At 43.9% G+C, this 25,045-nt stretch overlaps 1 protein-coding gene across 8 annotated transcripts in view; it reads left to right on the top strand.

Annotated features, from left to right (window-relative positions):
* SECISBP2 (SECIS binding protein 2) overlaps positions 1-25,045 on the top strand; it is a 39,870-nt gene that overhangs the window by 13,038 nt on the left and 1,787 nt on the right. For 2 of the 8 annotated variants that reach the window (XM_068552477.1, XM_068552470.1), the window contains 9 exons: positions 495-700; positions 2,628-2,750; positions 4,056-4,145; positions 5,451-5,583; positions 12,981-13,147; positions 13,853-13,991; positions 15,674-15,797; positions 16,399-16,619; positions 24,757-24,911. In XM_068552477.1, the coding sequence (XP_068408578.1) occupies positions 495-700; positions 2,628-2,750; positions 4,056-4,145; positions 5,451-5,583; positions 12,981-13,147; positions 13,853-13,991; positions 15,674-15,797; positions 16,399-16,619; positions 24,757-24,911 (1,358 nt within the window). The remainder of the gene's footprint in view (positions 1-494; positions 701-2,627; positions 2,751-4,055; positions 4,146-5,450; positions 5,584-12,980; positions 13,148-13,852; positions 13,992-15,673; positions 15,798-16,398; positions 16,620-24,756; positions 24,912-25,045) is intronic. The other 6 variants (XM_068552473.1, XM_068552472.1, XM_068552478.1 and 3 more) reach the window with 6 other exon arrangements.

Here is a 25,045-nt window from a genome sequence, read left to right as displayed (position 1 = left end):
GTCTGTATATAGAGTTTCATGGGCACCTACGGAGTAGTGTTGGCCATACTTATGCCTATGTTCTAGAAAGAAATAAATTACCAGTTATTGTGGTAGCTGAAGTTTAGTGATCTTTGACTTCAGATGTTAAAGGTACACATCAAGTTTAGTAGGGCCACAGTTTGATCTTTAGCTCATTATTTCTGTGCGTTTGCCACGTGGATGTATTTGTGGATTATTGTTTTTTAATGGAAACTTTTTTGTTTACCACCTGCACCTCCAAGTTAAAAGAACAGTTGCTAGGAGAGACAGTTCCCCTTACAAGTTAATTCAGCATGCATGTTCCAAGAAGAAAAACAAATTTAGTGGATACTGCAGTTTCCAAGAGAACGTTCTTAACAACACCTTAATTTAACCATGCCCTTGAGTACTTCATGTAATGCATGCTTGGAATTTCTAAGGAATTTCTTTTTTACTGTTGGGATTGTTCAACAATTTTGGTTATCTTTGAGCAGAATTATCTTGGACACCAATGGGTTATGTTGTTCGGCAGACATTATCTACAGAACTGTCACCAGCCCCTAAAAATGTTACTTCCATGATAAACCTAAAGATGGTTGCTTCATCAGCAGATCCTAAAAATGGTAGTATGTCATCTTCTGAAGTTTTATCTTCGGAGCCTTCGTACAAAGAGAAACATGTTGTCCATCCTACTAAAAAGGTACGTGTTACACTTTGATTATGTTGCTCTTCTGTACCACTGGATTGTCTTTCTTTTTTTCTCAAATCCTAACTGAAAGTGTTTCATTCGGTACTGTAGGCACTAATCTGAGTTGGTTGTATTCAGTACTTGAATTGAGTACAGTTCAGGGACACAAGTGGTAGCTTTTATACACAAGTAAGGATGTGCATTTTAGACCTATGGTCTTAAAATATCTGTGGACCATTTTGAATTCTTTACAAGAGAGATGCTGGCAGTAGCTTAGGCTCTGGTATATAAAATACTGCAGTCTTTTGTCTGTTGATTTTACATTGCTTTTACCTACCAGGTACCGGTAGCAAGATAATCGTGTGCCACATTTTGCGATCATCATGTATGTTAATTGATTCTTGGTTAATTGCAGCTTACTTACTATAAGATAGCATTTCAGAATCCATTTTTTCCTTTCAATTCAAATAATTTTAAGTTGTTATTTTTCAATCCCTAGATTTGTTTCTTGAAGAACCTTTTTTACTGGGCTAGATTTTGGTTTTGATTTTCATTGTGTACTGATAAATTATTTTAAGTTGAAATACGGTCGTATTTGTTTAGTGCTGGTTTCCTATCTTTTTGAGTGTTAGGATACTTTTTGATAGCCAAAGTGTCTTAAACCATCCCACACAAACAGGAGCTGTGTGTTTATGCTTGGTTGATTGAGGAATCTGTGCTGGTAACAATTAATGGTGAAGTCAGACCTGTGTGCCTGTTTCCTACAGCTTTATGCACATACTTGTGAAACACAGGAGGCGGCGGTGAGGCCCCTCCAACTACACGTGGAGACTGGCCAGCTCCAAGGCCCCGCTGGCGTCGGGGTGCAGGCTGCACAGCAGGACACCAAGTGACCATCTGAACGAGCTTTTTTTCTTTCTTTCTTTTTTTTTTTTTTTTTTTTTAATGCAAACTAAGACCACTTGACTGTTACTGAAATGAATAGCCCAGTTTGCTTTTTTTTTTTTTTTTTTTTAAAGAAATTCATGTTCTTTTATTTATTTATTCATGACTGTGTTGAGTCTTCGTTTCTGTGCGAGGGCCCTCCCCAGCCGCGGCAAGTGGGGACCACTCTTCATCGCGGTGCGCGGGCCTCTCACCATCGCAGCCTCTCTTCTTGCGGAGCGCAGGCTCAGTAATTGTGGCTCACGGGCCCAGTTGCTCCGTGGCATGTGGGATCTTCCCGGACCAGGGCTCGAACCCGTGTCCCCTGCATTGGCAGGCAGATTCTCAACCACTGCGCCACCAGGGAAGCCCTGAACGAGCTTTTAACACTCTTAAGAGTTAACAGATTTTGTTTTGTTTTCTCAGCATCTTTTTAAAAATTATTTTTTAATTAGAGGTGTAAGAAAAGTTTATTTTCGAGAAGTCCCAAAATAAAGATGAGAAAATGAGGATTTTCTGTAATCTTATGACCCAGATGGCTTTGCATTGTGGTCATAATGTTTTTTCTTTTTTTCCCCTCTAAAACTTTCTGTATTGTGAATTTTTAGTACTGAAATAGCACCTATAATATTACAAGGATCTAATTATGGAAAAGGTCCTTTTCCCATAGCCCTTTGGTCCCACCCCTCTAGGAGCCTCCATTAACAACCTGCTGTCTGTTCTACCTCAGGGCTCCTGAAATCATAAGTAAATAAAGATGTTTATTTTGTTTTCAGTTTTTTTAAAAAAACAGAAATGGGGGGACTTCTCTGGAGGCTCAGTGATTAAGACTTCGCCTTCCAGTGCAGGGGGTGCAGATTCGATCCCTGGTTGGGTAGCTAAGATTCCACATGTCTTGCGGCCAAAAAACCAAAAAAAAACATAAAACAGAAGCAATATTGTAACGCATTCAATAAAGACTTTAAAAATGGTCCTAAAACCCCATGATTTTTGCTTTGTTTTTTTTTTGTTCTAGTCCAGAGCATCACAAGGTGACGATCCTGAGCAAAATGAAGCCTCAAGAAAGAATAGGAAAAAGAAAGAAAAGTCTAAATCAAAATACGAAGTCTTGACAGTTCAAGAGCCACCAAGGATTGAAGTACATTTACATTTATTACTCACCTTGTTTGATATAATAAATGGGTATTCCTTAATGGAAATATGGGTTCATACTGGTTGCTGAAGTGAAAATTCTCCAACATGTTCTTTAATAATTGTAGTGCTAAAGAAAATAGTTGTCACCCGTTTTCTTCATTTCTTCATTTTGGTGTCCCCAGCGCAGTGCCCATCTCATAGCAGGCACTCAGTAAACAAATGAATGAATGGCCTAGAGACAAAACTATGTGTATTGAAGTTTAATGGTGTGTATGCCCTACTACTAATATATACCCCTCAGTATTTTCTGGCCTGTTTTTTTCTTTGCTTTGGCATGCTGGCTTCTGCAGGGCCTCCTTTTCTATCTAGATGTTTTGGTATAATGTGCTCCACTATTGAGAGAAACTTAGAATACTGTAGATCTGTTGTGGATCCTGGTCAAGAAGAGAATATCATGAACTTCCGAAAGTGCTCTTTAAATTGTTGTCTTGTGATACTCCAAGAATGTCCCTGTTCTCCAAGGAGCCGTCCTGGATCCTGATTATGTTTCTTATGGGTCTGCAGTACCAGACTCAGCAGCCTGGCTCCTGGTGCTGGCAGAAGGGTCTCTCAGCAGTGCTCGCAGGCAGCCAGCTTAGGGTCAAGCCCGAGGGGTTCCCACAAACTCAAGGGGCTCCCAGGGCTTTTTGATCATTCCCTTGAAAGTAATGGGGTTGCATGTTTGAAAACCTATGACTGCGGTAAGGTGTTATTGTTTGGGCCAACAAATAACTCATTATTTCTGCCCACATTTTTCACATAATTTCTCCAGGGTCCCTAAAATGTTGACAGAAGCACATAAGACATTTTAAAATGATTTAAACATTGTTTAGAGACCTGTTCCTTTGTTTCTTTTTTCTAGTCTAGGATCAGCACATGTGACAAGATGCTTACATCTCCTGAGTCCAGATTGATGGTTTCCCTAAAGAAAAGCATAGTTGAAGGATGGGTGCTTGAACACTCTTGTGCCAGGGTGCTTGGGGCAGTTCGTAGACTGCTCGGTGAACCCGCATCCTCGAGGCCCCTGCTCTCTCTCTGGAGCAGGGAGATTCAAACTGCGGTCCTTAACTTTGTTCTAAGAGTGAAATAAAGCCGAAGCACTTACATTAGTTTTTTGTTTTTGTTTTTGTTTTGACTGTTTTATAACACCTTTGAGCACTTTTATAAGGATATTTTTATGGAAAGAAAATAAGAGCAAGGAAAAGGCTGTAGTTGGGCTTATTTGATAATTGTGATTTGCGAAGAGCTAAAGGGTGTGTGGTTTACTTAGGATGCCGAGGAGTTTCCCAATCTGGCAGTTGCATCTGAAAGAAGAGACAGAGTAGAGTCACCGAAATTTCAGTCTAAACAGCAGCCACAGGTAATTTTTAGATTGAAACCACAATTGCTTTTGGCTTAACTTTTCTTGCTAAACTAAACTTGAGAAAAACTGCTTTCCAGACTTCTTTGTGTACGGGCACAGGTGGTTTTGTTTTGATTCATTCCTTCATTGGGGAACCACATCCAGTATGTTGAAACAGAGTTGCTCTTAAGCTGAAACTGCTTTGTCACTTTTGAAATTAGACTATTGGTAACTGCCATTGCTGTATCAGAAAGGAGGGGAACACAAACTGCCTGTCTAACTTGGATTTAAAGAAAAAACGTTGACTTATTCAGGAAACAGAAGAATCCCTTTGTGAGGCAGTGATGTCTGACAGGAGGAAAAAAGAGAGCCACCAGCATTTCACTCAGGTAGTCAGGATCAGAGGAAGAGATGATTCTCCTCATGCCTCAGCCCCACTGTGGAACTTGTAGTTTATAATCTAGATGGAGAACTTACATCCTTTGGGCATGTTCATTGTCATTTTGCCTTTCAAAGTGGGGTGATTATTTTCACATTTGTGAAAAGTAAAATTCTAAACCCATGTTTCTTTGCATTCCTATGTTGTAATTTGGTCGTCTTCCATCCCTGCAGAGGTCTCTGTAGTTGCCTGTGCTGTGCTCAGCACTCAACCATTGCCATGAGCCCTCACCCAGCGTGAATTTGGCATCAGGGAAGAGAACAGTGGCGGGGGGCAGGAGTGGAGGTGCTAAAGCACAAGAGACAACACGTCCGTACAGCCTTATACAGTCTCAAAACCCAAATCAGAATGATTTCAGAAATAACATTTGTTTAGAGTGTATCTGACTTCGTGCCTAAATATAATACTCACCTGCTGGGTGTGGTTTGGACTTGTATAAATTTTTGGTCATGCCTCCATGGTTTCATGGCACTTGGTTGGCTCACTTAGGCAATTGGAGAGCGAATGGTGTTAATGAGGCAGTAGTACCAACCAGCTAGCCTCACACATAAACTTTCTTAGCCAAGGACTTTATACAAGTCTTGGTTCCTTATCTGTAGATGTATGCTGTTATTCACAATGGAGATGCAGACGTGTAAGTGGTTTAATTAAACCAGTGTTATGAAAGGAGGAGGAGGAAATAAACAACCTTGGTGGTAATATTGGCAGATAATTTGGAATTGACTGGGGTTTTAATTACTTTAATTTTTTTTTTAATTTTAAGATTTTTATAGCCCCTATATCTGTTTTATCTTATTAATTATATGATTTTTTATCATAAAATGAAAAGCATAATTTGTAAAATATAGTATTGTAAATAAACTTCTGATTTTTGAACTTTTTAGAATAATTTTAAAAGCAGTGGAAAGAAGAGCCAAATTCCAGTACAGTTGGATTTGGGAGGAATGCTAACCGCATTGGAAAAGAAGCAGCACTCCCAGAATGCAAAGCAGTCCTCCAAACCAGTGGTGTTCTCAGGTAAAAGAGTCTTTTCATTTCAGACGAATGATTGAAGTCTTTTTCAGTAGACTATTTTGTGACTGTTTTCTCTTGTAATCAAAAGTTATTTATATATAATCAAAATAATGTGGTGCTGGAATAAGGATAGATATAGACCAGTGGAATAGAATTGAGAATCCGGAAATAAACACACATATCTATGGCCAGTGAATTTTTAACAGGGTTGTTGAGTTCATTAAAAGGACAAAGAACAGTCACTTAAAAAATGGTCCTGGGGCAACTGGATTTCCACATGCTTAACAATGAAGTTGGACCCCCAGCCTCACACCATATACAAAAATTAACTCAAAATGGATCAACAACTTAAATATAAGAGCTAAAACTTGAAACTCTTAGAAGAAAACAGAGGTAAATCTTCATGACCTTGGATTAGGTGATGAATTTCTAGACAGGACACCAAAAGCACAAGTAACAAAAGCAAAAATAGATAAATTGGATTTCATCAAAATTAAAAACTTGTGTGTACCAAACGACAGTATCAAGAAAATGAGAAGACAGCTTATAGAATGGGAGAAAATATTTGAAAATCATATCTTATAAGGATTTAATATCCAAATATATAAGAACTCTTACAATTCAAGTAACTCATTAAAAAATGGACAGAGCTCTTGAAAAGACATTTCTCCATGAGAAGGTATACGTACGGTCAATAACACGTGAAAAGATGCTCAACATCAGTAGTCATTAGAGAAATGCAAGTTAAAACCACACTGAGGCAGTTCTTCAAACCTACTGTGATAGCTCTAATCAGAAACGTGGAAAATAACAAGTGTTTGTGGGGATTTGGAGAAATTGGAACCGTTGCTGATGGAAATGTTAAATGGTGCACTTACTTTGGAAAACAGTCCCGTGGTTCTTCAGAATGCCAAATAGAGAGTTGTCATGTGACCCAGCAATTCCACTCCTCTGAATGTATCCAAAAGAATTAAAAACAGAGACTCAGACACTTGTACACCAGTGTTCATAGCAGCATTATTCGTAGTAGCCCAAAGGTGGAAACGCCCCAAATGTATATCAAGAGATGAATGGGTAAACAAAAGGTGGTATGTACATACAGTGGAATATTCAGCCTTAAAAAGGAAGGAAATTCTGTCATAGACAGAAAGTAGATTAGAGGTTACCAGGGGTTGAGGGGAGTGGGGAATGAGGAGTTATTGTTTAATGGGGACAGATTTTTATTTCGGGGCATGAAAAAGTTTTGGATATGGGTAGTGGTGATGGTTGCAACAGCGTTGTGAACGTAATTGATGCCACTGAACTGTGAAGTGAAGAACGGTTAAAATAATAGTTTTTACGTTATATGTATTTTATCACAAAATTTGTAAAGTTATTTAAATATGATGATTTTAAGAAATAGGTCTTATTGAAAGGTGGGTTTTGGGGACTTTTCTGGTGGTCCAGTGGTAAAGAATCCACCTTCCAATGCAGGGGATGCAGGTTCAATCCCTGGTCAGGGAACTAGGTTCCCACATGCCACAGGGCAGCTAAGCCCGTACGCCAGAACTCCTGAGCTCACGCATCTCAACTAGAGAGCCCATGTGTCACAAACTACAGAGCCCACGCACCTGGAACCTGCGCGCCACAACTAGAGAAGAGAAAACCCGTGCACCACAACTAGAGAGAACCCTGCACGCCGCAACGAAAGATCCCACGTGCCGCAACTAAGACCCGACGCAGCCAAAAATAAATAAATAAATACACATTTAAAAAAACAAAACAAAACATGGGTTTATGGGTTTTCCACTTGATGTGACGACTTGGTGTACCTGAAAATCTTATGATATGTAAGTGCCCTGTACAGGTTATAAAGCTTCACCAGATTGAAATGAACTACCTGCCTGTCCATGGGAACGCAGGTGGTGGCAGTGTTGACTCGGTAGTGATGCAGTCATTCTCTCCTCTGAAACACCTCTTAGAGCCAAGATAGTTAAAATTGGCAATATGTCATACAGAGAAATAATGCACATTTGCCACCATAGTCTTTTAAATATGTTTCCCTCTGAGGCAGTTTATTTATTTATTTTAAAAGTGAAAAATAGGTATCCAAGGAAATGGTGCAGAAGCTTACTTTTTTTGGTTTCTGAAGCATTTTAAAGCAATTTGTGGATATCATGTAATTTTACTTATAAATACCTCAATCTGCATGTCTAACTGATGGTGATTTTATTATGGCATTAATCCCAGAAAGGATAAACATGATTTGTCTCTTCAGGGGAGGGAGGTAGCATTTTTGTTCTTTTGAAAATTTTCAAACAGCTGGAAAAGCTGAATAAAATCATGCAGTGACCACCCATGTACTCACCATCTAGATTGTACAGTCATTCCCTAATTTTTTTCAATCACGTAACTTTTCCAGAGGTCAGCAAACTATGACCTGCTGGCTGCTGGTTGTAAAGTTTTATTAGAACACAGCCAACACTTGTTCATTTAAGTATTATCTGTGGCTGCTTTTGAGTTATAATGGCAGTTGAGTGTTGGCAATACACGTATGCTCATTAGCCTAAAATATTTACTCTCTGGCCCTTTAAGGAAAAGTTTGCTGACCCTGATCTATCCATTCATCAGTATGTTGTTTTTTATTTTTGCTGCATTTAAGGTAGGTTGCAGACACCACTGTATTTTACCCCCAAGTGTTACAGCATGCATATCATTTACTAGAGTTCAGTATTTATTTATGGCTCTTCTTTTCCTTTGGAGGTAAAATATGCATTTAGTGACATGCACAGATCTTAAGTGCACCATTTGAAGCCTTTTGGCAAATGTATAACTGTGTAACCTAGACTCCTGGCTATGTAGAACATCGTCAGCACCCTTGAAATTTTCCTCAGCCCCTTCCCATCCCAGTCATTCCCTGCTGCTACCCGCAGGCAACCATGGTTCTGATTTTTTTTCTGCCATAGACTAGTTTTTCCTTGTTCTAGAACTTCATGTACGTGGAATCTTAGTATATGCGTCTTTGTGTAAGGTTTCTTTCACTCGACACAATATTTTTGTGATTTACTTACACTGTAGATATATGTCAGTAGTTCCTTTTTGTTTTTTATTGAGATGAAATTCATGTAGCATAAAATTAACCATTTTACACTGTACAGTTTAGTGGCGTTTAGTACATCCACAGTGTTGTAACCATCACCTCTGTCTAGTTCCTAATATTTTTATCACCCCAAAAGGAAACCCCTACCCATTAAGCTCCCCATTTTCCTCCTTTCCCCAGCCCCTGGCAACTACCTATGGATCTGCCTATTCTGACATTTTATATAAATGGAATCATACAGTTTGCGACCTTTTGTGTCAGTCTGCTTTCACTTAGCTTAATGTCTTTGATGTTCATCCATGTTCATGTATGTTATTTCACCAGTGTTTGTTGTGATCGAATCATATTCTGTTGACCACAATTTCTTTATCTATTGATGGACATTTAGGCTGTTTCCACTTTTTGGCTGTTGTGGATAATACTGCTGTGAATATTCATGTACAAGTATTTGAGTGTCTTTTTTAAATTCTCTTGGGAGAGTGGAATTGCTGGGCCACGTGGTATTTTTATAAGTTGCCAGACTGTTTTCCAAACTGCCTGTGTACCATATTACACTCACCAGTAATGTATGAACGTTCTCCTGGTTCCACATCCTCATCAACATTTGATGTTGTTGGTCTTAATTTTAGCCATTCTGATGGGGGTGGAGGTGGGATTTTTTTGAAGCTGAAAATTCCAAACACTCTTTCTCCGGCAGATGATTCTATATGGGCTGCTGAATGATATAGTCAGCAGTTTCCTAAATAGCCTCCTCATGGCTACAGCAGAAGTAAATTTTAGTGAGTTTCATAGTGACCTTTATTAAAAGCCCAGAGTACAAATTTAAAATGTCTGAATGCAGTTAATTTAGCCCAAGTACAGTGTAGCTGAGGCACCAGTTGACAGTGTGTCCCTGAACCCAGTGTTTCTTTTTCACACAGTATCCCCAGGACTGCCAGCAATGGTACTGCCTGGGAGCAAGCTGAAAGTGCAGGTTCCAGGAACATCTCAGAAGTGGTACACTAGAACCACTTGGTATGGGAAGGGCAGTAGGTGTTTTTAACAAGCACACAGTGGGATTTTTGGTTTTGTTTTGTCTTTTTCACTTTTTTGTGGTGGAAAATTTAAAACATAATCAAAAGTAGAGAGAATATGATGAATACTGCCACCATGTGCCCATTACCCAGCTCCATCAGTTAACATTTTGCCAGTCTTGTTGCATCGGGAACTCTACTTTTTTTTCCTGAAGTACTTGTAGACATCAGGTCATTTAGCCTGTAAATACATCAGTATCTCTAATTGATGGTGATTTTATTTTTAATTGAACCACTCTGCCATCCTCCTGTCTAATAATATTAATGATTATTTCTTGCTAGCATCTTGTATCCAGTCTGTATTTAAATTTCTTTGTCTCAATGATTTTGGTAATTTTATTCATTTCAGGATCCACAGTTCTATACAACACATGTGTGAGTAACTCTTACATATATCAAAACTTGGGACCACTGCCTTCTTAGATATTCCTCAGAGTTGCTTTTCTCAGCTCGTCTTCTGTTTGGTAAAGGCCTGCAGTGTTGGCCTTTCCAGAGAAATCTGCAAAGTGCTTGGCCAACCTCTGATTCTGAAGAATGTAGCTTCTTGGGGAGCCTGCAGGGAAGTGTGTAAACTACTGACTGAGCGTTCTAGATCTCCAGTCAAAGGTAAAAGCAGGAAAAGTGAGGGAACTACCTCTGAGGCTATATGAGATGGCTGTTTTGCAACTAGGTTCAAGTTGGACCTTTTAGATGCAGTTGTGTATGAAGTACATAAACAGTTTTGCACCGAGTGGGGGCCCTCGATCAGATGATATTTTTAAGTATTTGAGGTTGTCAGATTGTAAGGTTGGGATTTTGGTAGTATTGAAATGACATTTTGGCCAGAGATCCCAGGAATGCCCAAATACTGACATGTCCATCACCTTCCTTTTTGACATCAGTAATGGAACCATTCTTTCCAGAAAAAGCAAAAATTAGCTAAGAGGAATTCAGGGTTCCTCTTTATTTTAGATGAGCCAGTACCAAGTACCCCTATGTGGGGCTTTCTTGCCAGAACACAACTTAAGTCAAAGGGCTTTGGAGGCTTATGTCTATTCTGGAGCCCAAGTCAGGCCTTCCCAACTGGCTGGTCAGATTAAAGAGGAGGTGAATGTTTTTACCAGCAACATAGGGAAGAGTAGCCGTGGCCACCTAGCAGACAGTGTCTTTAAGATATGTTTCTTGTACAGAGCATATAGTCAGAGCTTTCTTTTTTATCCAGGCTAACAATCTCTGCCTGTTGAGTGGGGTGTTTTACTCATTCATGTTTAATGTAATTGTTACTGTGGTTGGATTTACTGCTGTTGCTATTTTTTTCTGATTCTTGCATGTCTTATTTATTCTTCTGTTCATCCTTAACTGCTTTATTTTGTGTTAAATATAGAGTACCATTTTGATTCCTTTGTTGATTTTTTCCTTTACTTTAAAAATATTATTTTCTTAAAAATAAAAAAGTAAGTGGTTGCTTATAAATTAGTAAATTAAGAAACGAATTCTGTCAGTCATTGTTTATCTAGGAACATCTATATTTTACATTCATTTTTTGAAGGATAGTTTTGCCGGGTATAGAAGTTTTGGTTGACTTTGAATGTCATTCCATTGCCCTCTTGCCTCCATTGTTGCCAGTGAGACGTCAGATATTACTTGTCTTGTTGTTCCACTTTCTGTGATGAGTTGTTTTTCCCTTGCTACTTTCCATAGTTTTTCTTTGTTTCCACCTGCAACAGTTTGACTATGATATGTCTAGGTGGGACTCTCTATATTTATCCTACCTTTGGTAATATTTATCCTATTTTGGCTTTGTAGATTAAAGTTTTCATCAAATTTGGGAAATTTAGGGCCATTATTTCTTCAGAATATTTTTTGTCTTTTCTCTTTCCTCTCCTGGCACTCCCATTATATGTATAATGGTATGCTTGTTTTTGCTCCACAGGTCTCTTGAGGCTGTCTTCCTTTTTTTCAACCTTTTAAAATTTTTAAAATTTTTCTTTAAATTGAATAGTTTCTATTGATTTATCTTCATGTTCACTGATTTTTCTACCATCTCAAATCTGCTGCTGAGCCTTTCTCCTTTGTTATTTGTATTTATTGAAATCCTGTGTTTTCATCTGTTCTCATAGTTGCCTTGAAGTCTTGGTCAGCTGTGTCCCACAGCTGGGAGCACTCAAAGACAGTTTCTGTTAACTTCCTTTTTTCTGTAGTATGGGTCACACTTTCTTGTTTCTTTGAAAGTTTGAAAAATTTTTTGTTGAATACTGAATGTTTTAGTTAATATATTGTAGCAACTCTGGATTTGATTTTTTCCTTCTGAGAGTAGTGATTGTGATGGGTTTTTTTTGTTTTGTTTAAGGAACTGCCCTGGTCTGAATTTGGTGGCTGTCTTCCCTGCCGTGTGTGGTTGTTGACGTCTTTGCTTAGTTATTTTTTTTTTTTGTTTTTATTTTGTTTTTGGCTTGCCTTTCCAGGAGTCACCCCTGTGTCTACACAGCACTTTAAAAACATATTCCAAAATTAAGGCGGGTGGGTAAAATATATTTGGAAAAATACTGATGGTTGTTGAAGCTGGACAGTGAGTACGTGGGTTTGTTGTTATACATTCTCTTTTTCTTTGGTATGTGTTTAGAAATTTTCCTAATTAAAAAGTAGGGGGAAAGTATGAACAAGTTAACTGTTTCCTTGGGAACAGGAACAAGGTGGGAAGTAGAACAGAACCATAGTATGCAGTGGAAGTGTACTGAGTAGTGATTGTGGTCATGTATTTACACTGTGCAAGGAATTTAGGAAAGTATGTTTATGTCTAGAAAACTCAAGAGAATCAACTTGAAATATTACTGGGATCTTATGAGGGCCTTATAAGGTAGTGAGGTAGAAGATATGCATAGGAAAGCCAGTGGCCAACTTCTACAAAGGCAGTGTCAACTGCAAATGGTGGAGTAAAAGGCATCTTAAGTACAAGCTACCCGGAAAAATTCTTAATCAAAAAATGAGACCCACACATCATCAGACTTTACTGAGCAACATAGGAGATTTGATTACAGATTTGATTACAACATAGGAGATTTGATTACAACATAGGAGCAACATAGGAGATTTGATTACAGGGATAGGAAGCTGGTTCTCTAAGGGACAGTTTGATGAGGATGAGAAAGGTTGTGGGGATGGGCGGGCAGCATATGGAGCCCCTGAGACAGATCTGCAGCGAGCCTGCCCTCTGGAGCCAGGCAGGTGGCGGGCGGCAGCCTGAGCCATGTGTCCCTCCTGTGTTGTAGTCGGAGCAGTGCCCGTCCTCTCCAAAGACTCCATGTCAGGGAAGAAGGGCCACAGCTTTGGCCAGGTGAAGACCCCGCACAACCCCTTAGACTCCAGCGCCCCCCTGATGAAGAAGGGGAAGCAGAGGGAGGTCCCCAAGGCCAAGAAGCCAACTTCGTTGAAGAAGGTGTGTGGTGTTTTGTTTGAAATTGGGCGCGAGAAAACCTACAGACTCTCCTGTATCTGTGTTACTCCTTTCGACTCTTACATTTTTAGATTTTAACCTTCACTCTCATTTGAACCTGCTCTTGTCAAGATGGGTACACGATTCTGTGAAAGATGATCCCTTGCTCTTCCCACGTGGGGTGCTAGAGTGAGCGAAGCAGGGTGCCTTAGCTGCTGGAGGGGGAGGCCTTATTTATTTATTTTAATACCTTGGAGTGACATGGACTGAAAACCAGAAATGGGGGGACTATGTTCTCATTCACATTGTTTACCCTCATTCTACCCAAGGCAATCTGTCTGATGCTCAGATTTGGTAAATATTGGACACTTCCTGGCACATGTTCTTCGATTTAACTCTCAAAGCAGCCTGTGGAGTGTGGTGGGTGTCAGATTGAGGAAGGCGTGTCTTGCCTGGGGCCAGGTAACAGTTGAGCTGCACAGTTGCATCAGAGCCCAGTTCTCGCATGCCCTGCTCTGTGCACCCAGGGGGAACATGCTGCTCCTGGGCTGTGGTTGAGAGGGTTGGGCCCACCCATGGGGGGGTTGGGGAGTAAGGGCACAAACAGGCACGGTGCCAACCGGCTGAACTTGGGTGGCTTATTTTGCAGAAGAGCTTATTTTTAAGTACAAGTATTTAGGTGTTTTGATCGTTTATTTAATTTTAAAGATTATTTTGAAAGAGCGGCAGGAGAGAAAGCAGCAGCGTCTCCAAGAAAATGCTGTGAGCCCAGCTTTTGCCAGTGACGATGTGCAAGATGGAGAGAGCGGTGGTGACGACCAGGCCCTCGGGCAGCCTGACCCCTCAGGTACCGAGTTCTGTTGGCTTGCTGCTTAAAGAATCCTTCAGCGGAGGCGGCCGTATGCACAGCCAACTGTCTGGGCTTTGCCCAGCCCTTGGCCCTGTGTGGTAAAAGCACGTGGGCGTTGGGCCTCAGGAATGCAGAAGTTTTCAGTCTCCTAACTTGACAGTAAGAGGACGTCCCTAGGGGCAGGTGGAGCTTCTGGTGTCTGCTTCTCAGGGGTGAGAGGGACAGAGGGGTGAGGCCCCTGAGTTTGATCTGTGTGGCATTGGATGGTCCTCTCAATTTGAAGTGCCATGAGAATTAACACCATTAACTGCAGAGCTGCTTGCCCACAAGTGTGTGAGACATGGTGTCATACAAAAAATGGGTGAAGTAAGCATTTTAGTGAATTATACATTCAGAACAGTACACAAATCATAAGCATATAGCTTGAGGGCTTTTTACCAAGTTCAGAAGTGTATCAGCCCCACAGTCCCCATGATTCCCGGTCAAGGCCTCAGCCCTGTCTGCAGCCCTACCTGTGAGCTTTCAGGCTTTGTTCCAGTGGAATCTTGGAGTGTGTGCCCCTCTGTCCAGCAGTATGTCTGTGGCCTGTAGAGGTAGTTCCCGATTGTCATTGCTGCATAGCATCCAGGTGTACAACCGTGCCAGGTGGCATGTGAGCATTGTGGGCGTTTCCACTTTGGGGCCATTAGAAGCAGAGGTGCTGTGGCAGTGTGGGATGTATATAGGGAACGTGAGCACCCCTCCTGCTGGCATTTCCCCGGGGTGGATCTTGGGGTTGGGTCCACTGCCACCCAGCCTAGAGGCTCCTGCCATACAGGCTGTCAGGGGTTTTACAAGCTACGCCTTTCGGTGGTGGAGAGGCCAGCCATGGGACATTGTCTTCCCTGGTGGGTGAACTCCTTCCCTTGGTGATGTTATTGCACTTGCACTTTGGAAGTGTCTAGAAGTAACAGTTTGAGTGTTGTAAGCTGTTATTGAATCCTGTCTGATGGGTTTAAACACACCTATTGTGGCTCTCCCAGTTTAGATGTTCAGCTTCTCTTTTAAGGGTTATTTGATAAAGGAATGGTTTCAAGCATTTAAGTGCAAAAAAATTGAGAACTAATAAACCTGCTTTTAAAACTTACTGATAAGGACTTCAGGTTAAATTTCAAAATTAAAAAATAAATTTGGCCACTGAACCACACATTTAAAAATGGTTAGGGAATTCCCTGGTGGTCCACTGGTTAGGACTCCACACTGTCACTGCCAGGGGCTCGGGTTCCATCCCTGGTTGGGGAATTAATATCCCACATGCTGCGTGGTGTGGCCAAAAAAACCAAAAACGGTTAAAATGGTAAATTTTGGAAATATTTGCCGCAATAAAAATAAGTAAATAACTAAATAAGGAGCGGGGAGGCACCTCTAGGCAGTGCAGAGAGTCGCCCGGTTCTTCTGATTTCCCAAGCCATTCCCGTCACTCGTCTGCCTGCTGTGACGCTCGGTGGCCGTGTCTGGATGTGGCGGGTGTGTGCCGCCGGCTCGGGCTGCTCTGGCGACACTGCCCCTGCTGAGCGTTCCCTGCCTCAGTCCCCGCAGGCTGTGTGTGGAGCCCCGGAGGGGCCGTGCTGTCAGTCCCCGCAGGCTGTGTGTGGAGCCCCGGAGGGGCCATGCTGTGACTTCTTTCTCTGAAACTCCAGGGGGAACGGAAGAGTCGGTGTCCTGTGCTTCTGTGGCAGAGAGCAAGTCAGAAGACGGGCTGGGAGCTGAGCCCCAGAAGGAGGTGGAGGCCTGCCCCAAGATCCACAGCCGGCGGTTCCGGGAGTGAGTGAGCCGGGCAGCTGTGGGGCCTGGGGCACTGTGCTCACTCTGACACTGGGCGTTGAGTTCTTGGATGTTTGCATCCTCCCGGTGGAAGGTGGCTAGGACCTGGTTGTAACACATGCCAGGGCTACCTAATCTGCTCCCGAGAGGTCCTAGTGCCGTGATGCCAGAGGTGCCCTTGAATCCAAGTTGTGGTTGGGGGAACGGGTAGTGAGGTGACAGCCCGTTGCATCTGGGTTCCCTCTCGTTGTGTAATTTCTGTACGTAATTTCTTAGGGTGCTCTGCCTCCTTCCCTCCCACTTTTCTTCAGGGTAGACTCTCCAAACATTTTTTTTCATGAGGAGAGGTGCCCAGGAGTGGCCGCCCTGGGGACATGGGGCCCCGAGGTCTTTGTCCCTTGTAGTTGGGGCTGGAGAGGATGCCTCCATCCATACCTTCCGTAAAATCCTATCAGGAGTTCCACCTTTTTGACTAGTATTGCTCTCAAAGCGTGATTTCTTGAAAGGGGCACGCTGTCCGCCTCATCTGAGGTGTGCCAGGAGCCGCGCACTGGAGTGTCACAGCCAGTGGGAACATGACCGTGTCTAATGTTTCTTTCAGCTACTGCAGCCAGATGCTCAGTAAAGAAGTTGACGCTTGTGTTACGGACCTGCTGAAAGAGCTGGTTCGTTTCCAAGATCGTATGTACCAGAAAGATCCAGTCAAGGCTAAGACCAAACGCCGACTTGTGTTGGGGCTGAGGGAAGTTCTCAAACATCTGAAGCTCAGAAAGTTGAAATGCATCATCATCTCCCCCAACTGTGAGAAGATACAGTCGAAAGGTAAGGGCGCTGTGTCGTTCCTGGCGTGTGGCCCGCTGCAGCACACGCCCTCTGGCCACCACACACCCGTCAGCGGCTAAGGGGCACTGAGGCCTCGGCAGCTCAGTTTGTTTCATTTTCTCTTAATAGAGTAATTTGTTTCCAGAGTTTATCGGATCAGCCAGCGCATTCCTCTGTGAGGCAGGCTGTGGTCTTCACAGTGTGGCTCAGCTGGCCCGCGCGGGCCTCTTGTGGTCACTGGTCACTCACACCACAGAGGCTTTGTGACTGGCAGCTAGGCGGTCCCTGCATTGGGCTTTTGTCCGTTTTAAATGTGCTTGCTCAGTCTGTGACTAACTCATCTGTCCACTGATTAAAGATGGGTTTGTCCAAGCACTTGGCCATCTTACTGATGCTGGAAGGTTGGTTCTGTTTTTCGGGATGTGATATGCTGGGCGAGGTGACCGACAGATGGACGTCTGTGACACCTCCCATTGGCCCTTGGGTGGTCCATTTTGTGTCCTCCTCAGGCTGCGCAGTAGAGGGGTTGTTAGTTAAGAGCAGAATGCCGTCACTTAGACACTGGTCCTCCATCTTCGTGTAAGTGTTTGGAGTCCTTCTCTGGTCCTGATCCTCTCTCCTTCAGTGTAAACTTCCACTCGGCTGGAACTGGACTTTCAGGGATCCAGTCCAGATCCTAGCCCTGAGCTTTTCCGGTTGCTGTTCCAGTCTGAAGACTTGAGGTTTCCTGACTTGCCTGCAGCACCCAGGGGCACTAGGGCAGCAGCTGGATCTGGATCTGCTCATTGCCAGCCCAGTGGGCTCGTCCCCGTCCTAGTTCAGGGCAGGTGCAGTCCCAGCCATCAGAAAGGGGTCTCAGGGGACCTGCCTGTTTGGTTGTGTGCTGGCAGTGTCCCCACCACAGTCCCGTGGCAGGCGCTGGGCTTGACATGAATCCCTCCTCAAGCTCTCAGCCAGCCGCCTGAACCTCTTAAGGCAGTGGGTGCATCGGGCATTCTGCAGCTTCTCTTCTGGAATCGTTCCTGGCTCTGTGCTTCCTGTGCAGCTGTCGTCCTGGGGGCGGCCTCCGCCATCTCCTGTTGGGGTGTGGTGTTTAGTGGCTCCCGTGCACTCCTTTGTCTCGGGGTGTGCACATCCCCCAGTGGCTTACGAGAGAAAGGGTACATGGCAGCACATTTAGAAGATGGTGCTTGAAATCCAGTCTTTCTGATTTCTGACCTTTTCCCCTTTGTTCTCCCTTCTCTCTGGAAGCTTGTGGGAAATTCCTTGTGCCCGGGGTTCCGGGAGGTGGGGCGGTTTGCAGGCAGTGCCCTCAGTTCTGGGACGTGCTGTGGGGTTTGTGCTCTGGATCTCCCTACAGTCGGTCCTCTCTAGGCTCTTCCTGGAACCATGTTGCTCAGATGCTGGGCCTCCTGCACTGCTGTCCTCCTGTAACTTTTCCTCTTCTTCCTTTCACCTCTTTCGTTTGGTTCTGTTTTCTGTAAGGATTCTTCAGCTATGTCTCAACCTTTCTATAGAGTTTTTTATTTCTGCTATTATTTTTAATTTCTGGGAGCTATTTTTATTGTTCTCTGAAGTTTCTTTGTGTGTTGCAGCTGCCGTTGCTCTGTGGATGTGTTTCCTCCTTGAGAATAATAGTGATGTGAAGGTTCCTTCTCCCTGCATAGCCTCCCTTCCCAGGTGGTTTGCTGTTTCGATCTCATGGTGGAGGTTTCTGCAGATACCGGTGTCTGCTATCTGTTTTTTGTTTTTTGTTTTTTTTTTTAATTTTTAAATTTTTTTGGCCACACCGTGCGGCATGTGGGATCTTAGTTCCCCGACCAGGAATCGAACCTGTGCCCCCTGCATTGGGAGCACGGAGTCTTAACCACTGGACCGCCAGGGAAGTCCCCTGTTTGTCTGTAACAGCTTTTAAAGCTGACTAGAAATCTGGGGGCGGGGCTGGCATTTAAAGGCTTTGAGCTGCATTTGAGGGCATTGGTTCTCAAACTGTAGTGAGCATCAGAGTCACCCAGGAGGCTGGTGAAGACACAGATTCCAGTTTCTTCCTGAGCAGGTCCAGCAGGCCCCAAAATTTGCATTTCTAGTAAGTTCTTAGTTGCTGCTGTGGATACCAAGCTAGAACCTCTGCTGTAGGATGACAGCTGGGCTGCTGCTCTGTCGCTCTGACTCCGTATTCCCTGGGGAAGAACTCTCTTACCTCCTCCTGGGAGTCTGTGACCTTGTCCTTACGCCCACGGTTAGAAGTGTGGGTCCCAGTGTCCCACAGACCTGCCACCCTGCCTCACCAGAGCCCCGGCACTGGCATGTCGGCTGGGTGAAGTGGGTCTGGACACCAACTTGCTGTCACCTCATCTGAACTCCACCCTTTCTCTGAAGTGCCCGGTGCTGCCAGTTAGCTGCCAAGCTCTGGGGATTGAATTCTAGGGTATAAATGGCTGGGTCTAGGTGTTTTCCCATTGTTGGCTTAGGTCAGCTGAGTCAGCTGTTTGCGTTTCAGCTTCCAAAACTTTTTTGCTCTTATCTTGCATTCTCCTGTGGATTTTCACCTTTAAAAGACAAACCAGGGACTTCCCTGGTGGCACAGTGGTTAAGAATCCGCCTGCCAATGCAGGGGACATGGGTTCGAGCCCTGGTCCGGGAAGATCCCACATGCCACAGAGCAACTAAGCCCGTGTGCCACAACTACTGAGCCTGTGCTCTAGAACCCGTGTGCCACAACTACTGAGCCCGTGTGCCACAACTACTGAAGCCCGTGCACCTAGAGCCCGTGCTCCGCAACAAGAGAAGCTACTGCAGTGAGAAGCCCGCGCACCTCAATGAAGAGCAGCCCCCCGCTCGCCGCAACTAGAGAAAGCCCACGTGCAGCAACGAAGACCCAAAGCAGCCAAAAATAAATTAAAAAAAAAAAAAAAAAGACAAACCAAGAAACGGGAATGTGTGTATTCAGTTGGCAGTCCACCTTGCTCTTTCTTTAAGCCCCCACTCCTCTGACTGTGCCAGAGAATGGAGCTAAGAATGTACTGATGGGCATCTCAAGGATTTGTTATACATTTAAAATACGTTGTTGAATCATCCGTCCCTACATTGTTTTTTTTTTTTTTGCTTTGAAGCATAAAGAACTCGATTATGTGTTTTAGGAATGTTTATTCCTTGGAAAAGATAGCCAATAGATTGCGGTTATTTTACAGGTAAAATTTAGTATTACAGCCTGGGATTATGTTAAAATACTGTATTTGCTCCGAGTGGCATTTGCCTGATAATTCTGAACTTAAACTTTAAATGGAAATTGTTTACCTGATTGAGCATTTGCTTGTTTTAAGTTGTCTTCCTGTGGAACTTTGAGAAGTCGGCACTTGGAGATGTTTTCAGCTCTCACTAGTAACGTCGGCTGAGCAAAACCATCTCGACTTGGCTGCTGTGTCGGGGAAAGCAGTGCATGCTTCCAGTGTCCTCTCCCGGGGGAGTCAGAGAGGATGCGCTGAATTCCCTCAAAACGAGATGTGACAACATGTGTGAAGTGTGATGTCATCTACGAGGGAGGCTCCTTGGGGCTGGTCACATGGGCACCCTCTGCCTGGCATGTCCCCACATTCCAGACTCACAGAAGGAAATCTGGTGTTCAGTGTAATCCTCACATGCATTTTGGGTACAGTAGCCACTCTTCCCAGGTGGGGTGACGGGTCCTCCCAAAGCCCAAATTCAGGGACCAGTGAAGGGTCAACCAAGTAAGCTGGCCTTTTTATGGATGGCAGCTGTTGGGCCGGGCGCATTATAGCTCTTTTCTGCACACTGCTGTAACAGCCTTTGTGACCAGCTCCTGGGTTGGGGTGGACACAAGGCAGAGACAGACCCTTGAGTGAGAGGCCATGGGGCTGATGTTGAAGAGACGCGGTCAGCCTCCCATGGTAAGCTGAAAATATCTCACTGTAAGGAACACGGCCATCGCCTCACCTCTGGTCCCGTCTCCCGCTTTTCACCGCCTGCCCAGAACTGTTTTTTCTTTAAAGTTTATATCCCGAGAGATTTCATCCTCATCCTCTTTGATAACTCTTCAGGGAGATCTGGGGCAGGGGGGTGGGCAGATTTAAGGGATGTGGGGCTTAACCATTAATGCCCAGTCAAACCAGCTGCAGAATGAGTTCCCAGTTCCCTCAGAGCAGTAGGATGTGCATTTGAGAAGTTCTTCTTTTGAAAGAAGATTAGGTAATCATATGTAATTAGATACCAGGTGATAGGAGATCTTGGGAAATTCTTCCTTCTCATGCAGACGTTGTGTGTTCGCTCAGGAATTGGTCAGTTTGCAGAGGAACCGGGGCAATGCCATGCTGTAACCTTCCAGATGCTAGGTTCAAAGAGCTCTCCATGCAAGAGGGCAGGATTCAGTGCTTGTTACTTTCCTTTGGGAGTAAGTCCCCCAGATACTTCCCACCATCCAGAGGCAACCACCATTGCCATATTTTGATGTGTCCTTGATAGTCCGTGTGTGTGTGATCTGGTGTCCTGGATCCCATTTGTGCCTTGCTCTTTTTAATTTTATTTATTTATTTATTTATTTATGGCTGTGTTGGGTCTTCGTTTCTGTGAAAGGGCTTTCTCTAGTTGTGGCAAGTGCAGGCCACTCTTCATCGCGGTGCGCGGGCCTCTCACTATTGCGGCCTTTCTTGTTGCGGAGCACAGGCTCCAGATGCGCAGGCTCAGTAATTGTGGCTCACGGGCCCACTTGCTCCGCGGCATGTGGGATCTTCCCAGACCAGGGCTCGAGCCCGTGTCCGCTGCATTGGCAGGCGGATTCTCAACCACTGCGCCACCAGGGAAGACCCCTTGCTCTTTTTAGTATCAGTCTGGCTCGGGACCCTCCCATTCTTCTGGCTGCGCAGTCCTGGGCTGATGGACTTCAGTTGCATTCAGATTTCTGTAGCCGTAAACAAGGATGTACCTTTCACAGTGTAGTTTTTTTCTTTTTTCTTTCTTTTCGGCCACGCTGTGCGGCATGCAGGATCTTAGTTCCCTGACCAGGGATCGAGCCCACACCCCCTGCAGTGGAAACGTGGTCTTAACCACTGAACCGCCAGGAAAGTCCACACACTGTCATTTCTTACTGAACATCTCTGTAGGTACATTCCTAGAGCGAAACGGCCTGTGCACTTACCAGGTTAACGCACATGCCACGCTGCCCCCCAGGGACACTGCAGCCCCCACAGCCGGGCGTGCTGCTTCCTCCCGGCCTCCCCACCCTCTTGGGAAGATTCTGTTAGCATTTTCTTGTGAAGGGAGGTTGAGCACCTTTCTGCTTGTTTAAGGGCTTGGCATTTTCTGTAAATTGTTTATTCTTTGCCCATTTGTCTTTTAGGATGTCAGTCTTTTTTATATTTATGTGTACCTTTTTTTAATAAATAAGAGCTCCTTTGGGTAAGAGTTGTAAATATTTTTGTTTTGTCACGTGCCTGTTTCTCTTTAAACCTTTTTTGGCCGTGCAGAGACTTCAGGTGTGTACATACTGGTATTTTTTTATTCTTGTTTTTATTGCATCTAGGTTTTATGTCATTCATCGACCTTCCTACTCCAGGGTTATTAAAGATTTTTTTTCTTAATTCTGTTTTTTTCCTGGTTCTTCCATGTTTTCATTTTTGTTTAGGTTGAATGCGTTTTAGTCTAAGATGGATCTTTGCAGAGGCTGACCCGCTCGCTGTCCCTTCTGCACCTTCTCCGGTGCTTCAGAGTGCTTTTGCCGACCTGCTCAAGTGCCACGCATTTGGCTCGTTTCTGGACCTTCCATTCTGTCGTTCTTCATCCCCTCGTTTACGTTCTTGTAGTTTTATAGTAAGCTTTAATACCTGGCGATGCTAGCCTGACGTTAGTTTCCTTTTTCAAAAGGCTGTTCTCATATTGTGTATTGGGTTGGCCAAAAAGTTTCTTTGACTTTTAAGTAAAAATAAAAGACACATTTTTCATTTTCACCAAGAACTTTATTGAACAACGTATTCACCCTTTTGTTCCACTACCTTCTGCCATTTTTCAGGCAACTTCATAATTCCATCTTCCCAAAGCTTTTTATCTTTTTGAGCAAAGAACTGTCCCGGGTGCCTTTTACAGTCTTCCAGGAAATGGAAATTTTTTCAGTCAAGAGATTTTTGTAAAGACTGAAATAAATGGAAATCCGAAGGTGCAATGTCTGGTGAATACGACGGATGAATCAGAACTTCCCAGCCCAGCCAAGCTGTAACAGTTTTTGTCTGGTTATCAAAGAAACATGCAGTCTTGCGTTACCCTGATGGAAGATGATGCATTTTCTTTTGACTAATTCTGTATGTTTTTCAAGTGCTGCTTTCAGTTGGTCTAACTGGGAGCAGTACTTGTTGGAATTAATCGTTTGGTTTTCCAGAAGGAGCTCATGATAGAGAACAGAACTCCCTTCCAATCCCACCATATATACACCATCACCTTCTTTGGATGAAGACCAGCCTTTGGTGTGGTTGGTGGTGGTTCATTTCGCTTGCCCCACGATCTCTTCCGTTCCACATTATTGTACAGTATCCACTTTTCATCACCCATCACAATTTGTTTTAAAAACGGAACATTTTCGTTACATTTCAGTAGAGAATCGCATAAGGAAATACAGTCAAGAAGGTTCTTTTGCTTAACTTATGTGGAACCCAAACATCAACGCGATTAACATAACCAAGCTGGTGCAAAACATAACCAAGCTGGTGCAAATGATTTTCAGTGCTTGATTTGGATATTTTGAGTATGTCGGCTGTCTCCTGAGTGGTATAACGTTGATTGTTCTCAGTTAATGTCTCGATTTGGTCGCTATCAACTTCAACTGGTCTGCCCGACCGTGGAGCATCAGCCAGCGAGAAATCTCCAGCACGAAACTTCGCAAATCGCTTTTGACACATTCAATCAGTCACAGCACTTTCTCCGTACACTGCACAAATCTTTTTTTTGCATTTCCGTTGCGTTTTTACCTTTCTTGAAAAAGTAAAGCATAATATGCCGAAAATGTTGCTTTTTTTCTTCCATCTTCAATATTAAAATGGCTACACAAAAATTCACCAATTTCGATAAGTTTTTTTAAATGCATGCTGATAACGACAGCTGTCACAATACAATCTAACAAAATGGTTTCAAATGAAGTTAAAGACAGCTAAGTGCTACTAGAGACATCTTACGGAAAAAAAGAACGAACCTTTTGGCCAACCCAATATTTTTTTATTTCTCAAAAAAATCCCACTTAGAGTAAATTACAGTATAAAAAGTTTTACGTTAACAGAATTGACATGTGATCATATTGGATCATTCCATCCAAGAGCATAGGTGCCTTTTGTTTAGATTTTCTGTTGTGTTTCACTAGCATGTTGAAGTTGCTCTATAAATCTCACGTTTCTTGCCACATTTATCCCCACCTGTTGTCGTCTTTGGTTGTTGTCATATATAGAGTCATTTCTTCCGTTTTACATTTTAGCTGGCTGATGCGTGTGTGCAGACTGGTGGTTTCTGCATTACTCGTGCACAGATGCCCAGATGTGATCCTCCTGTTGGTGGTAACTCGTCAGTGCTGCTGGGTTTCTGGTTCCACAGGCACGTCACCCGCACGCAGGGCTCCCCTTCACCCTCTGCTCTCGGTGCCACCCCCACCCCACTCCTGCCCGTCTGGTGGCTTCGCTGGGAGGCAGGGTTGGAGGTACTCGGTGACCTCTCTGGGCTCTGGATTTCCACTTCTAAGCGGGGTGCAGCCTCCCCCTCAGGGTTTTGTGAGGATATAGGAGCCAGCCCACACGAGGCCGTTAGACCGAGGGTGGCACGTGGTATTCAGCAAATACTTACCAAGACTTCATTTTCCCATTACGCACGGCACCAGCACCAGCTGTTGACTTGACGTGGACGTGTTTTATCATGTTTTATTGCTTTTAGAAGTGTCTCTCGTGGAGAGTTGATTTCTTCCATGTGGCCGAAGTAATAGTATACTTGCACCGCAGTGACTGGCTCTCTCCCGGTGAAACCTGGCCTGGGACACTGGCTTGAGTAAGGAAATAGCCAGGAGTGTCACTGTCGGGAAAAGCCGTTGGCGGCCAGTGTCACCAGCATGCTCGTGTGATGCACTTCCTTGTCATTTTCGTTGTCCTTTGACCAGGTGGGCTGGACGACACCCTGCACACCATCATTGACTACGCCTGTGAGCAGAACATCCCCTTTGTGTTTGCTCTCAACCGCAAAGCTCTGGGGCGCAGTCTGAACAAGGCTGTTCCTGTCAGCGTGGTGGGGATCTTTAGCTACGATGGGGCCCAGGTGAGATGGCGAGGGGGCGCCGGCCTGTCTTGCTCGTGGCGTGGAAGGGAGTCGGGAGGGATGGTGGCTGCCTGCACTTCCACAGCACAGCAGCCCTGAGCCTCAGGGGCCCCAGTGTTGAAGGCAGCAGCGTT

Source organism: Eschrichtius robustus, chromosome 10 (genome assembly GCF_028021215.1).
Source record: "Eschrichtius robustus isolate mEscRob2 chromosome 10, mEscRob2.pri, whole genome shotgun sequence".
NCBI lineage: Eukaryota > Metazoa > Chordata > Mammalia > Artiodactyla > Eschrichtiidae > Eschrichtius > Eschrichtius robustus.
The sequence above is the reverse complement of the archived record's forward strand: the minus strand, read 5'-3'. Positions and strand labels throughout refer to the sequence as shown.